The 16,469-nt window shown below is 46.2% G+C and overlaps 1 protein-coding gene across 1 annotated transcript; it reads left to right on the forward strand.

Moving 5' to 3' along the window:
• Positions 1–8,673: 8,673 nt before the first annotated feature.
• Positions 8,674–11,979, forward strand: NPS (neuropeptide S; the record flags this gene model as incomplete). Its single annotated transcript, XM_081268260.1, has 3 exons — positions 8,674–8,720; positions 8,832–8,913; positions 11,800–11,979. 3 exons carry the CDS (start codon positions 8,674–8,676, stop codon positions 11,977–11,979), a joined length of 309 nt encoding a protein of 102 aa, XP_081124386.1.
• Positions 11,980–16,469: the final 4,490 nt, after the last annotated feature.

The raw sequence follows: 16,469 nt of genomic DNA on the forward strand, positions 1-16,469 counted from the left end.
GGTCATGCCCTGGCTGGACCATCATGAAAGTGACCCTGGGCTGTTGATGGCGGAGCCCAGATGCATCTCTGGCTCACACCCATGGGCAAGGATTAGAACAGCTCCGTCTTAAAAGGCCTGAGAGGATGCCCTGGGCCCAAGCAAGCAAAATGGCCAGCGCAGGGGTTCTGTCTCCTGGGTGACCCCAGTCTACTCTTCTCTGAGAGACCCAGAAAGAAGAACATTCTGTGCCTTCCAGGACCTCACCCCTGACTCAGCTCTGCCCTTTGGCTGCGCGACAGGGGGCTGACATATTACATCCCCTCCTCTGTCCAGGAACCTCATGTCCCCTGGACTCCTCCTGCATCTCCCCACCCTCTCCTCACCTCCCCTTCCTTCCTCCCCTCCTCAAGCCCATGATCCCAACCCACTTGCTGTGACAGCCCACCTGACCCTCTGGTCCACCATCCCAGGGAGTCCTCCTGGTGCCCTCTGTCCCCTCTCAGACACTAGGACACTCACTGCCAAGGCCCTGGGGGAGGAGCGAGTCGTCCCTGGTGTCGTCAGTGCTGCTCCGGCAGCTTCTCTTTGCTGGAGAAAACACACGTCATGTCCAGGAACTATGTCCCACACTGGAGAACAGCAGTGTCCCCGGGCTCTTCCCACTGCCTGGCCACCCCTGCAGCCAGCACTTGAGGGAGGCCCAGGGTGGAGTAGCTTGGCCTCCCCAAGGATGGTAGTTTTGTCAGCTATGTTGGGCAGAGGGAGAGAGCTGCTTTTGGGGTGTGATCATGCTGAGGGATTCTGAGCTGGGCCATGAAGGAAGAGAGGCCCCAGAGGGTGACAGATGGTGAGCTGATGGTCAGAGAGAAACCAGGAGGCATGTGAGGCTCAAGTTCCCTGGAGGAGCAGGAGAGGGAGGCCACGGCCTGGATGGCCTTGGCATCTTTGGGGAGCAAGTGCTTGAGTGACTGTGATGAGCTGGTGAGAAATGCAGCTCCTGACCATCCCGTCACGCCCACTGTCCCACCCACGGCTGCACTGGTGGGTTGCCATCTCTACCTCACCACTGCTGCCCTGGTCCGGCCTCTTCCCTGCGGGGTCCTACTAGAGCCCACAGGTGGCCTCCCTGCCCACTCCCCGACACTCCTCCTCCAGGTGCCCTGGCCTGGTACACATGCCCTGCAGGGGGACCCGCTATGCCCATCCAAGGAGGTCCTTGCAGCAGCAAAACAGCTCCTCATGGGGGCTCAGATCCCCAAGGGCTTGGCCCTGTCCTCATGGTCAAGGTGACCTCTACAAGGGGCTGCCCACCCTCATCTTGGCACTCCTGTGGCTCCTGATTTGCCCCTTTGTGGGGTTTGCTCATCACTGCAGTCTCTGGCTTCCAGTGGCCCCTCACTGATTCCTGGACGAATTTCTAAGAGGCTGCCAGCCTCGGGGAGGGCAAAGTGCACTACGGGGTTTCTGCAACCCCCAGTGAGTCCTTACAAAGGCCACTTATCAGAAAGATCCAGCTGCTGTTCACCAGGTGCCTAAATAGTTGGCTGTAGAAATCACATCTTCGATAATGAAATTTCCTAACCAGGATGCCATCCATGATGAGATGAAGCCATGTCTGATATGGCGTTTGCCTTCTTAAGTGAATTCATAGTATCCTTAAAATAAGACTAATGTGTAGGGAAAATGGGAGCATAAGCAGAAGTTTATAACTAAGAGCATGTGTCAGTGAAAATAAAACCGAATAGCATATTTTATTACATATGAGCCATTTGTCCCAAACTCCTGCGTTCTATGGTATCTAAAAATAGGCACCATATTTCATGGAGCCTAAGATTCTATCAATTGTAAGATGCCTGTTATTTTATGCACCATCAGGAAAAAAGAATATGCTTCCAATTAGCTGGGACACCAAGATGTGTGCTCCCACCCCTCCTGTCCTGTCTCCAGGTGGAGGATGGAGCTGGTCTCCAGAAGTGTAGGTCTTGGCTGGGGTGCTGCTGCGCCCCTCCTCCAGGGGACGTTGGCAATGTCTCTAGACATTGTTACAGTGGGGTACTGATATCTAGCGGGCAGAGGCAGGGTGCTGCTGAACGTTCCACAATGCCAGGGCAGCTGTTCACTACCACGGGTCATCAGGGCCCATGTGGACAGTGCCCATGTTGAGAAACTGTGGTCTGGAGCAAGCCAAGGGAGTCTGGCACTTTTACATTCCACCACCATGAGAACCTTTATTGCCTGGACTTTCTTTGCCTTTTATTTCCTGGGAAGATTGATCTTCAGCACTGGGCTCTTCCGAATGCATATGGGAAACCATCACAAGGCCTTCTAGAAGAAGCCATGAACTGGAGCCGTGATTTATCTCAATAAAGGAAACTAAGCTTCACACAAGCCTTTATTTCTTCTGCTCTGGTATAAAGTCAGAAAGTGCAACTGGACACTTTTGGCATTTTAATTATACTTTGAGAGCATATAGCAGTTGTATGAATGAAGCAGTAAAATCAAATCGATTTTTCCATACATGCAGAGAGATGCAGGGACTAATATGTATTATAATTAGGGCCAATGAAATAAATTGCAGAATGTTTTTAAAGACACCACAACCTTAAACTGACTGGCTCACCTTTGCCAGCTTGTCATTTTAAAAAGTCATTTTATCCTCTTTCTCGATCCTACTTTCTGCAAGTTGCTCAACCCAGGGACAATAAACTTGGCTCTTGATGGAAGTTTATTGGTGCTATAACATCAGGCTCTGACAATTAGAAAAGAAAGGACCTGTTTCAATCCTGTCAGTAGAAAGCAGGTCCAGCTGAGGCCCTGAGCTTCTGAGGGCTGACGTGGAAGCATTTCCGAATGGTCCGGGGTGCACCCACAGAACAAAAGTTGAAAAGAGCTGGCTCCTTCTTGGCTCCCCGTCTGATGCCAGGAGGAGCTACGTGAAAAGGGCTTTGGTGACTCTAAGTAAGACAGCTCCGTGGTGACAAGTGGGAGAGCAGACTGTTAATGAGGGGGCAGATAAATTCCAAGTCTGAGCTGGCTCTCACCTTCCCCTTAGGCCTTGACAGGGGGTCTGTGCGTGGGCTGATTGCACCCCAACTGCCCACCCCAAACATCACACGGTGGATCAGAGGCACCCAGGACCTGCAACCCCGGGAGAATTCTCCCGAGGCTCCTAACGACCCCCATTTCTGCCCTCCCTGGTCCAGAAGCACCTACATTTTTAAGGACCCTCCCACCTGCCAAAAATGGTTGAAAGAAATATCTTGCATTAGATATTTGCAGCTGGGGCACTGTACTGCTGAGTGGGGACACTTGGTCCTTGATGCTGATGGACAAGCCAGGCTCAGCTTCTCATTCATGGGAAGTCAGGTCTCAGGAGGAGGCTGGGGGCCTGGGCCGTTGGCCCTGCTCCAGAAATCAGGAGCACATACTTAGCCCAGCCCAGCCCTCGTACAGGGCTTCCCAGCTGCTGCCTGAGACCTGCTTTTAATAAGCTTAAGACCAGAAAGCAAATCCTGGGATCTAACCTTGACTGAGAATCCCACGAAGACACAAGACGGGGCATGGTGGTGTCTTCCTCCCTCCTGAGTGCCTGCGTCCAGAGCAGGCCCATACATAGCAAATGACTGAAGAACAGGTATCCAGTCAATACATGGTGGACAGAGCACCTCTTAAGCCAGCCATGTTCACTGTGGTTGCTTCATGTAGCAGAGGGTAGAATGGGTAGACCCAGGTCTCCAGGAAGTGGTTCAGAATACTTGCTGCTCCATGACTTTCACAACCCCTCACGTCACAAGGCCACTCTCTGAACAGTTGCCAATGCAGGAGGGGTCTCTACCCCCACTCACGGAGCCAAGTGGTCCTTTGAGTTTGGAGAGGGACCGTCAAAATGCCAGGAGGAGTCACAGGATTAAATCTGAGAAAGAACCATGCAGGAGGTTTATGCATTTGCTTCTTCAGTCGGTGTTTATCCGACACCTACGCCTCCTGTTTGCTGCTCACAGAGCCCTCCAGGCTCAGCAGTTCAGTGCCCCAGCCAGTCACTGCTCCAGGTCTGCAGGTTGGGAGGCCAATGTCAGTTGGGCTGCCTGGGAGAGCTCTTCTCCATGAGTTTCTGGGAGCAGCAGGCCTGGGAGGGCATGTTCTTCTCAGGACGATGGCAGATATGTGAGCGAACAGCTGCTTTTCATGCTGTTGGTTGCATAGCATTTAAGATCCACTGGTCAAAACAAGTTATGTTGTTCATTCCAAAGAGGGGGACGTGCCTTCTATCCCTGTAGACAGAAAACAGGAGGGAGAGAATGTGCCGAGCAAGGTGAATGAGTACGTCAGAAATACCCACCAGCCTCCCCAGTGTGAAGCTTTGTACTCTTCCCTTTACTATCAAGTGAGTGCCTGCAAGAGACGGCCAGCTGACCCCCACCAGGTCCAGAGGAAGGGCTGGGCACTGACCTGAGTGGAGGGGTGTTGTCACATGGGATTCTTCAAGTGGTGATGTGGAGAAAGTGTGACTAGAGATTCAAAGAGATCTTATTTCAAAATAGAATCCAGTTTCTGTGTGTGTGTGTGTGTGTGTGTATACACATGCATGCACGGTTGTTGGAGGAGTCTGATTTTTCAAGTGCTCTCTGACACCCTGAGTGGATGCCCTCTGTTTGAGGTGCTCATGTGGTTTTCCTCTCCACTGCCAGGTGACCTTGGCACATCACTTGGCCTCTAGAGGCTCAGTGTCCTCAGCTGAGGATGGATCAGTAGCAGGGCCGCTCCCAGAGAGTTAAAACTAGTAGTTCATATAAAAGGGACGGTTGCTTTATATACATGAGGTATCAAAGGAGAGAAAGGAGTTTCAAACACTGTTGGATCTGAACGTTGAACAGTGTCAACCTCTTTCTCCCCATTTCTCTTTCCGTGTTCACCTCTCCCCATCTTGCCATCTCTCCCTCGACCTCTTTATTCGCCTCCCCACCTCTTCCTCCAGTCCTCTCTCTGCATCTCTGTGTCTCTCCGTCTTTCATCTCTCTCTCCCTCTGCCTCCTCAACCCCTCCCCCACTTCCCCTCTCCTCTCCTCCTTTTCCTCCTCCTCTCCCTTTCTATCCCTTCCTTCTGACTTCCGGGATGGGTCTCTTTAATCAGGCAAGCTTTCTCTAAGCTGACCCCGACATCTTCAGAAATACCTAGCCCATAATGATATAATTTTCAAAGCTTCACTTTTATTCCAGCCAACAGTGCGCTCTATTTAAAGAATCAAATTACTCTAAGAAGTACTTTATGAAAATAGCAGTTTCCGTTCCCGTTCTTTTTTCCTCCCCCAGAGCCATTACTTTCAACTTTTTAAAACAGATTATCTTTGTGTTATCTCTAAATAACATGGTGCATTTTTATTTTTCACTCTTTATTATGTCTTTAGCTCCCTCTACAGAAGGTAAGTAATTGACTTCACCACAGAATTACCCTCATCCCTAGACCCAAGACCCAATATGGTGGAGTGACTCTTTGGGTTAGATCATTATTAAGTAATTACATTGTTCTAACTGTGAAAATGCTTCTCCCACCTGGGTGAAGCAGTTAACTTGTACTTTTCCTTCCTGTGTAACATTGTTTTCATTGGAGTGAATAGTATGCCTCTCTTCTTTCCCTTAGTTCTCTGTGGATCTGTTATGGATTCAGCCCCCATGCTCACTGTCTAATTCTCCTCTCAGGGTGTTTAGACTTTGTCTGGCTTTCATCCTCTTGTAGAATTCTTTCCCGATGCCTTCTCCCCAACCCCAAGCTGCTTGTTACCTTTGTCTCCTGTGTTCATCTCCTGGATGTATACCTCCCATTTTTCTCTTTATGGGATTTTGTATTTACTTTGATGGAGCATACCCTGAAGTAGCTTTCTGAGAAAAGGTTTATCGAAAGTAAAACTTTGAGATCTTATATATTTGAAAATGTTTATTATAGACTTACCCTTAAAGAAGAGAAATAAATTGTTTATTTTTGAGTTGTTAGAAGTAAATTCTAGATTAGAATTATTTTTTTCCTCCAGAATTTTGAAAGCATTGTTCTACTTCTAAATTCTCTGTGTTATTTTTAAGAAGCCCAAACTATTCCTGACTTCTGACTTTTTGCAGATAACCTGGAAGTTGATAGGATCTAAAATTGATCAACTTTTTTTTTTTTTGAGAGAGAGAGAGAGAGAGAGAGAGAGAGAGAGAATTTTTTAATATATTTTTTTCAGTTTTTGGTGAACACAGCATCTTTATTTTTATTTTATGTGGTGCTGAGGATTGAACCCAGCGCCCCACGCATGCTAGGAGAGCACGTTACCACTTGAGCCACATCCCCAGCCCTGATCAACTTTTTTGATAACATGTTTTGATATGTGTTGAATCCATTGGGTTGAACACTCGATAGTCTTTTAGCTCTGAAAGATCATCACTCTCTGTCTGGGAAATGTTCCTGAGTTTTTTATTGAGGTTTTCTGCTCCTTCATGTTTTCTATTTTTCTTGAAGAATTCTTATTACTTCTATGTTAGATATACTAGACTGCTCTTATTCTTTTATTCTATTATTTTTTTCTTCTTCTTTGTCCTTTTTTTCTCTAATGTCTGGGAGATTTAGTTAACCTCATCTTTAAATTCTTCTACTGAGTTTTCTTTAGTTCTAATTTTCATAAGCCTTTTTGTCTTTTATTTTTCTCTTTACATAGCTTTCTTTCTTGTTTTATTGATGCAGTGAACTCCTCTTTTATTTTCTCTTACTTCTTTCAAGTTACTTTTTTGTTGTTGTTGTTTGCAGTTTGACTTGGTCCCTATCTTTCAGAACACATTGCTGTTGACATCTCTATCATTCTCTGCGCTCTTAGGGGGTCAGAAGTTTATAAATAGTCATTGCAGTTGTGTCCAGGTCTCCTGTTTATCCTTAAGAGTATGCACCAGAAAGTCCATGGGAGAATTTTGTATGTTATTGGGAGTTTTCGGCTGAGGACTCAGTGGATTCCAGCTGAGATGCTTTTACTAGGAAACCCTGATATCTGTATCTCCAAGGTTTTCCTCTGGGGCTGCTCAGAGAACTCAGAGATGATCTTCTGTTCACTTGTCTTAAGGGAAAAAATACCTGCCTGGAGTGTGCTGGGAGTGGTCAGGACAGAGGTCCAGGGTCTCAGCACTGCGTCCCAGGATGGTCTGAGCTTATTCTTGGAAGGGTGGATGCTTGGGCCACTGAGCCTGACTCTATCTGTTGGGAGATCTGGTTTGCCCTCTCCTCAGGAAAAACCTCTACCCTCCTCCCAAGTCCCCACTGTCTGAAAACAGGAAGTGGGAGGGGCGTGGCACTGAAGCATGCAAACTTCTGCCTGATCCTCTTTTCAGCCCTGTGCTCACCACAGGTGAAGCACTTGGTTCCACTGTGACTCAGTCACTGGAGTCCTTTAATGCTCTGTTGGCACATTTCTCAGATCTACTCAGTCAATTGCTCATCACTCAACAAAATCTTGCTACTGTCATCTTCCTCCCTACTCTTCTTGTTTTTATGTGTTTATTTCAGCTGCGTTTAAGGAAACATTGAAATAAAATGTGTATGTTCAAGCCTTTGGTGCTCTGAAGGCCCTTTGTCTTCCAGTGCCCATATGAAGTCCCCAAGAACTTCCTGATCAAAGGTGTTTGGATCTTTTGGCCCAGGTCCCCAGCCTGGTGCTAGTGCTGTGATCTGGGTCCTCTCGAGGAGTCCACCTGCTTTTCTTTGTGATATGCAAACTGGGACTCTAGCATTGACAGTTGCATGTGAGTCATTTGGAGTGGCAGGTCTCAATGAAAAGGGGTGCAGCACTGATAAATGGTAGCAAATGTCCCAGACACAGGGCAGCGCTGTCCTCCAAGAGGTGCTGATCTTGAGGAGGCGAGGATTGCCCTTGGTGTTGTTATAAACATGTTGCCCCCATCTCAGAAGCGCTGGCTGTCCAAGCAGAAAGCTCCACCTTTGGTGCTGTCCTCCATTGAAGCTCAGCAGCGTCTGCTCCCACTTAGTGCTCCTGGGCCAATTGATTAACACAATGCCCACTGAAGACCAGGGCCCCAAGGCTTCCCAGAGGAGTCATGTGGGATGCTGCTCACAAAGCTCTGGGACTGGGACTTGGAGAGTGCCCATGGAGGGTCAGACCAGCGTACTTCCTTGACTTGGAGGACCAGTGGAAAAGGGTGCGCCATTACTTCCCTACCTTAACAGAGGAAGTTCTAAAGGAAAGAAATCTAGCATAGAGACCTTCAATAACCTGCATGTGTCATTTGAGAATAATCTGCCTACATCTTTGGTCTTATAACCATTTCTTTTGTGTCAGTCTCTGAAACAAGATGTCTGAGATATTCAAGGAACTAATGTCATTCTTCTAAAATATTTAAACTCCAAATAAAAAGAAAAAAAATCTTTGGGTTCTTTTCAAGACCTCTGGCCATCTATGTCACAGTGATGTGGTGTAGAGGACCAAACTTTTGAAGGGCATTCTAAATGGTAACCTTTAAATTAAGTCAACTGTTAGTAACTCCATGACAATGTTTATATGTTATTGTCCTTTTCCTACTTAACAAGAACAAAAGGCCACAGCCAGACCAACCAGTCACATGTGAAGGGACACAATGACATTTTTACTTCTGAACTCTTCTGGTATAAAAGGGCCACCACAGAAGCATCTTCCAGCAAGCGTGAGGAATTTGGCAATGAAACCACCTCTCTACGCAGATTTTGGAAAGTCCAACATGATGAGGTAAAACGCTTCATTTTTCTTCAATGAGAAATTTTGGGTTTTTATATGCTTCAAATGTATACTTGTCAATATGAGACTAAATCTGAGGTGGTTGTTTTTCCTACTCTGCAGCTCATTAAAATTCAACCTTCTCTTCGCTCTGCTGCTGTCCACAATGCATGTGCTTCCCTGTTTTCCAGTTCTATCATCTCAGGTAAGGGTTTTACTCTGTTTTCGATGCTTGATAGGTGGCTAGACTAGTAGTGCATCTCTAGAGTGCCTAAGTTCAAACTCATCTCAAGGAATTCGGGACGGAGCAGGAATTTCCTTTATTTTTAGAGATTTCAATTAAAAAAAAAGTATGAGCAGATTCATGCAAGTGTTTAAAGGGAGACTTATGACCGTCAGCAATGCTGGGCAGTGTGGAATGTGTTGTGGGTTATTTGGGATGGGCCCCCTGCATAGGGAAATGTTCTTTTCGGTATAAAATGTAATTTCTTGCTCATGACAATTTATTTATTCCACATGCATCGTCTCATAGTCACAGCAAACATTTAGCCATTGAAATTACATAAAAAATACTATAATCATTTTCAGAAACAGTGAGTTTTCTAGTTTTACAAAAAAAAAAGGAGACCTTTTTCAGAGGCAGACTGTAGAGAAAATGTGAGGTTTCAAGGAAATGTTACATAAAATATTAATTCATATATTTATTCAGGAGTATTGATTTAGGTCTCAACCATGCTCACTGAGCCATTTAGGATGTTCAGAAAATGAATGTCTTTCTTTGGAATATTTAATACTATTTCTATGATATTTTAGTTGTTTTAGGTCAATATTTTGGTTAAAATTTTAAAATATCTTTGGTTGTTTATGACATCGTGAACTTCAACTTTTCTTCATTAAAACTTAACCTATCATACTGTAATTCTTGAAATCAATGTGATTTATGAAATCAATTATAGGATAAAGAGAAGTCACACCCATCCTAAATGACAAATCTGCGTCCTGACCTAGTTATTTATACTACTGGTCCCTCCCTACTCTTGCATCTGCCATTTTTCTATTTCTCATTTACTTAATATAGCTTCTCTTTCCCCTTCTTATCCCTATGAGTATTCGACACTAATTTAGTCATCGATTCTATAAGACACCACATTGATCAAGTTGATGAGTCACAAACCATAAATTGGTATATTGTCTCAAATGTCTTCCTAATGACTTTCTATTCTTCCCCCAAAGATTTGCTTGTGACGTTTCTGTTGAACAAGAGGCACTTGTCTGTCGCTTTTTTAAATTAAAAATGTTCTTTCTTCTAAAATACTTATGAGACCTCTTTGCTCATAAATGAAACATCTCTCCTCCTGCTGCATTTTCTGTGTCTCTGCTGTTGCACCTGACACTCTTGTTCTCCTCCTAACCCATCATCTGGTACTGATGTGGATGGTATTTGTGTCCATTTGATTAAGGTGAAGGTGCACGGAGGGGTTGATTGTACTTGCTTTGGACTTCATGAAGTCTGTCAACCAGGCAAGGGGCCCACCCTGGCAGAGGCTATCTTTGGAGCAGCGAGCTGCTGCCTTCCTGGGAAGGGCTCGGGGAGCTCATGACCAGAGCTGGCACCTTTGTTCTTAGCACAAACTTGGCATCAGGAGCATTTCTGGAGAGAACTGGATTGCTTCCCTTCCTGCAGTGACTCAGAGGCCCCTCCTGCTGGGAATTTAAAATAGATGACATTAATCTATCATGTTTAGGTTCCCTCTTTTGAAACAGGGAAAAACACATAGTGGTGTTCAACTCTGAGTTTTTGAATTGGTTTTCCCATAACTGATATTTATGAAACTGTCTTTGCCTATTCCCAAATCAAAAAGAAAGAAAAGAAAAGAAAAGAAAACAAATCTGTTCTTCCAGGGACCACGAGGAATGGCTTGCCTGGGAAGTCTGACTGCTGGAGGCCCCAGGAGGCCACCCCTGTGGGAGTGTAGGATTCCAGGAACATCTGAGCCCCTTTTCCACCTCCAAACACAGTAACCCGAGGCCAAACTTTTCTTCCTGCATGGATACAGCAGAGGGCATGATTTCTGCTCTGCGGCATGCCTCTTTATTTGTAATAAAAGCATTCAGCTCTTGTCCTTCTACTCAGTTGAGAAACCTAGGCTTGGATCAGATGCCTCAGCTTTTGAATGACTTTAGCTCCAGGCTATTTTATTTCCTCATCTGAAACCAAGGAATTAATAGTACCTGCTTCATAGAGGTTTTGGGGGAAATAAAACAAGATGAAGTACAGAAAGCATATCCCAGAGATCACTGGCAAATCACTGCTGTGATTACCAATGAGATTTGTATTAGTGTCTCGTCAGTGCGTTGCGATTCTTCAGAAACCTTACAAGTGAGAAAGCCTGAGAGTGGTGACAGTTCTCAGGGAGCTCTGGGTCCGGCTCTCCCCTGGGGCTGGGGGCACATCCTCTATTGCAGTGCAGTTTCCTCATCTGCCAACATGGGGTTGAACTTTAGACTTAGGTGCCCAGCTCCTGCACTGGGGTTCCAGACCTGGTTCTCTGGCTCAGGCGTGTCCCAACGGTGGCCAGCACAGTTCAGGCCTCCCATGGCTAATGAGGGATGGACGGGAAGCCAAAACTTGAAGATGCCAGGCTCCAAACAGGGAGACCTCCCTTCGGGGAACCTGGGCAAGTCACCAGGACAGCCCGGAAGGAACGTGCTCCTGACTGAAACCTGGAATTTGGTCATCCTGGGTGGTGTTTGTAAGGGAATTTTTTTTTTAACGATTCCCAGGACTAATTAAAGCTGCTTGAAACATTCCTTATAAAGTTCCAGCAACAAGATAACTATTCGGTGCCTGATATAAATGCCGAACAGCAGCAATTACATAAGGAGTGCAAAATTAGATAAGTGGGCAGATCACTCCAAATAATATTTTGTATCTGGATAAAGTATACGTTGTGTTTTAGCAGAATATCTGCCCTTAAGAAGATTAGATATATTGGATTTGTCCCCAAAAGATTTTGAAAATTGTTACTGTTGCAATAAACTTGTAACCTAAAGCTATATTCTCTCCTCCCTCCCCCACCAGAATCGCCAGGTGTCTGGGAAGCCTGATTACTTTCTCGTCCTGCTGAGCAGCTGCCTGGCCAGGCTGGATGGGAGCGAGGGACCAGCATTTTTAAAGCCAATTTTGGAGAAGACATCTATGAAAAGGTCCTTTCGCAATGGAGTTGGCACAGGGATGAAAAAAACTTCCTTTCGAAGAGCAAAACCATGAATAAGTGTGCGAAGGACTCTGGGAATTAATCTCCAACTATGTGAAGTGTGACTGATGGGCTAAAGTCCATCCTATCTTCATCATTAAGTGTCGGTTGCTCTCAATCCTCAAATCTTGCCTCTCTTAACTGGTTCAGAGTAAATTGAGTTTTAGAAAAATGTAAACCTGCCCCAAACTTTTGCTTGTGAGAGAAAAACCCATTTCTGTGCTCAGATAGCAACTTTTCCAAATGGGGTCAGACACATTTGCTTTGATTTAAGATTGACTAGAAGGTGTGAACGTTTGTTTTTTTACAGTCATGAGGAAAGTATGATGTTTTTTCCCTGCCTGTACTATTGCAGTATTGTCATATCGAATACCACAATGAGATAGAGATATGCTCTTTTTTTTTTTCTTTTAAATATGGTTTTCTCAAATGACATAGCTGGGCCAGCTCTTCTGGGTTTGTAATAGCATCTTGTGAAACTAACTGCAGGAAACATTGTCGTTACCACTGTATTATCAATCAGTCGATCAGTACACACCATGAGTATCACTGGAGCCCTCTGGATGTAATTTTTTCTTCCCTTTCCTGGTTTTAAAGGAACTCAAACATGGATTGTCTTGTTAATTTGTTGCCTTTTAAAATTAAAACACGAAGAGGACCGCCTGCTTCTTGCCCTGATGGGTGGGGGAGTCTCTGGGGAGCTCAGTCCCCAAAACTGTGCTGGCTGAGGTCCTCTCGTTCCTCCCAGGAGGTGCCGTTTCCTTTTCCATTGAATCTCTTTGTGTGGTAAGTTACTTTCAAAGGTGTAGTTATTAGTGCTTATTAATACACAGAGTGTTGTACAAATTAATGGGTTTGACTGTGACTTTTCCACGGGAACTCTTGACATGGATTTTTTAAAAAAAGATTGGTTGTTGTGCTATTTCCAAAAGCAGGAGGGCAGGACTGGGCTCACTCACCCCAGAGTCTGCAACACACTAGGGGCGTTCACTGAACACCACTCACCACCGCAGAAGCTTCAGAAAGGCACTATCTTAGGCCACCAGCTTCACATACAGACACAGAGTCTTCAGAGAATGGTCTCATGTGAGCAGGTCTCAGAGTGGCCAGGCAGCCTGCTCAGTCGAGTGGGTTCTACACAACAAGTCTTTACATAGGCAGGGCTGGCTGGGGACGGTGCTGGGAGGTCACAGGAAGCCCGAGGACTATACCGATCTGTATTGTCTTGGCCTCTGTGCTTCACAGTTTGGGTGTGGTTTGGTCTGCTCTCGCTGTCTAGATGAGCATGAAGTATGGGGGAAAGCTAGCGAGGCACCAGGGACCTCAGGGAGACACATTAAGGGAAGCACAGAGGAGCCTTCCTCAAGTGCAAGGCCTTCAGGCGGCCCTCTCTGACCTCTCTGGGTCACAGGCTATCTCTTGTCCCCTCCCAGTGGCATTTTGCTCCCTAAAGACCAGATGGTCTGTAAGACCGTGTGTCTGCTCCCCCAGGACCCTGGCTTTGAGTTGATCACCTCTCAACTCCAGTGTCTAACACCTGGGTCACACCTTCCATTTCCTTTGGGGACAGGGGTCCACTGCTGTCCTCATCCCAGAGCCAGTGTGCAGGGTCCTCTGTCTAAGGACACTGCCGGAGCCTGTGGGACAGAGGGGAAGGGGGGTCACATACACCGCTGTGTTGCCTGCCTTGTGCTCCCTCCGTACCCTGGATCCCAAAGGGCACCTGGGCCCTTTGAGCCTGTTTCTTCTTTCATGTGTTTCACATATAAAGGGACCAGGTGTAGCCTGCAGCAGTTTTTAAACATTTCTTAGGTAAACTCACATTTTCTGAGATGATTTGTTTTTCCTCATTCTTGCTCCTCAAACCACACAGGTGTGTGCACACACATGCGCATGCACACACCTGAGAGGCGGGCAGGGTTAATTTTCTAGATCCTCAGGCACAGCTTTGGTCTTGATACTAACTGGCCCTGGCCTTCGAGGACCTGCTGGGTGATGGGCGAGGTGCAGGCTGTGGGTGGTATGGGGGCACTGCTGACACACCAGGATGCTCCTCGGCCGACTTCACCTGCCCAAGTCTCTGGGATTGCAGGTGTGTGCCGGAGATGTTTTTAAAAGTCTATGACGTATTCTTTCTTTCTTTTTTTTTTTGTGAAGGAAATCCTTTTTCCTTGCTCACTCCGTGTGTCTGGGTGCGGACGAAGGTAAGATGCCCCACTGCACCCTGTGGACTAGCTACTCCGATGTTCTTTTGTTTTCTGTCACTGTGGTCCTTTCCTTTGTTCCTATGGGGCAACTTGAACGCTCAGAGCATTCGGCCGGGGCGGCTCCACTCTCCTTACCTGAGGCCCCAAGAGGGACTCCTCTCTCAGCACCTGGAAGTGCAGCGAGGAGCTGCCCCTAAGTGGGAGCTCAAGGCTCTGCAGCACAGGGAGGCCTAACCGGCAATACGGAAAGCACGTCCAATAAAATTAGAAAACCTGCTGTAAGTTTGTCTGCCCAGCACTATTGGTAGGGAGCTAATTAGATAGCCTGATAGGCCTTATTTACTACTTCAAAGCTGAAAACGAGTTACTGCATTAATAAGCTTGGAGTTAGCTTGGCGTCGATAGGCATCTTGTGTATGGAAAATGGGAGATTGCTATTTCAGGGGAATTGTCCTAATTTTCAACTATTTGCATTTATATGGATTGGTTGAAATAATAAAGCACCAAACACATAATTGGAAAGATTCTCTTTCCATTTCCAGGTCTCAAATATCATTTCAGCCTCGAGGGAAAAGGACTGTGAAAAAGTATTTGCACTCGAAAAATTATAGCAGATTACAAGAGGGCAGATTGGAAGTTTTGCTTTCTGAGGAAAAATTATACCTTTGATAAGGTTTTAGAAATGAAGTATTAAAGAAAACAAATATCTGAGTCGTGTTTAAGAAGAGTCACTGGAGAGGTAACCGAGGATAGTCACCAGCCTCCTGGGGAACAGGAGCCCTGACACAATAAATTGCATTTGGCCATTGACATCTGTTTCTAAGGGTCCAGAGCAACCCTGCCTGCCTGTGCCTAAGGCCGTGTGCAGGAAAATGATAGGGCGGCAGAGTGGCAGAGGTTGTGACCAAAGGGTCCTGGGCACCCCCCACCCCTCAGCACCAGGAGGCTTTGGTGGAGGCTAGAACTTTATGTTCAGAGATGGAGGCACCAGGCAAAGTTTTGGAAGCCCTGTGAATGCAGCATCCCAAGGGATGAGTAAGGTTTCAGTTAATTTCCCCCAATCCTACCTGAACCTGATTGTCTTTCATGTTCTGTGTGGAGTGATTCCATTGGAGGGGAAGGAAAAGAGCCCCTGAGGCATGTAGGTGTCTGGGGAGAGAACGTCAATGTGGAGGAGCAGGCAATCAGGAGGCAGAAGACCCAAGAACCCTGGGCCCCTGGATCACACTCCAGCCCAGTGCCATGCTTGCTCTGTTGTGCCACCTTGCTCAAGCCTCTAGAAACTTCTGAGCCCGAGTTCCACCACCCCAAGATGGGGCTATTATGACCAGCCTTCGGGGTTGTTTGTGAATTTATTTCTCCATTTGCTCATCACATATTTATTGAGCACATACCTCCAGGGAAAGTTTTCCAGGTACTGGGAAAGCTGCCATAAAGAAAACAGATCAAAATTATTGGGATGGAGTTGGAGAAACATGATATACTTGAAATATAATACATGTAAAGTGTGCCCAATAAAATGTGAACAATCTGGCACACTCAGGGAAATTGATCTTTCTTATTTGCCTAGCATTATTGGTGAGAAGCTAATTAGATGAACTGGTAGGTGTCATTTAACATGCACACATACATATAGTATGCACAACATATAATAGTGTACTGTCGGAACATACACCCTATTATAGGTAATTATATATATTTGTAAATGTACATAGTATTTTAGACGGTGACAAGGAGAAACAGCAAGGAAGAGAGGGAGCGGTGTGGGGCAGAGTGGGGATGTAATTTCCAATACAGTGACTCGGGAAGCTACAGCTGGAGAAGACTAGCAAGAATTTCAATATTCTGGGAGCAGAGTGAGCATAGAGCAGATGAAAAGAGATGGAGCCAGATAGGTCAGGGGGTTTCTGAAGGGTCTCGCCAGACTTCCGCTTTTCTTCTGAGTGACTCAGAGAGATGACATGACCAACGCATCTTTTAGCTTTCATGAGTTTAAAAGAACAAGGAATGAGATACACAAGCAGTAACTTCGACAAAACAGCAGTCCATCCTATGAGTCACTGTGGGGAGCCATTCTGACACGTGATTGGGTGGCTCCCGTTAAGGGCCTGAGGCGCTTTGGCTGTGTCGAAGCTTTCCCGACCCTTTCCTGAGGAGAGAGCCCATCCGTGTGGGGGTGTGCCTGACCACTGACCCCGGGGGCCCAATCACTGACCCTGACCTTGGAGTGCGGTCCCCCCTCAACCTTCATTGGATGGAATTCTCCCCTGAATCTCTTGTTCCCCAATAAAAGGCTA

This window comes from Spermophilus citellus (genome assembly GCF_964194105.1).
Source record: "Spermophilus citellus genome assembly, chromosome: 15".
NCBI classification, from domain to species: domain Eukaryota; kingdom Metazoa; phylum Chordata; class Mammalia; order Rodentia; family Sciuridae; genus Spermophilus; species Spermophilus citellus.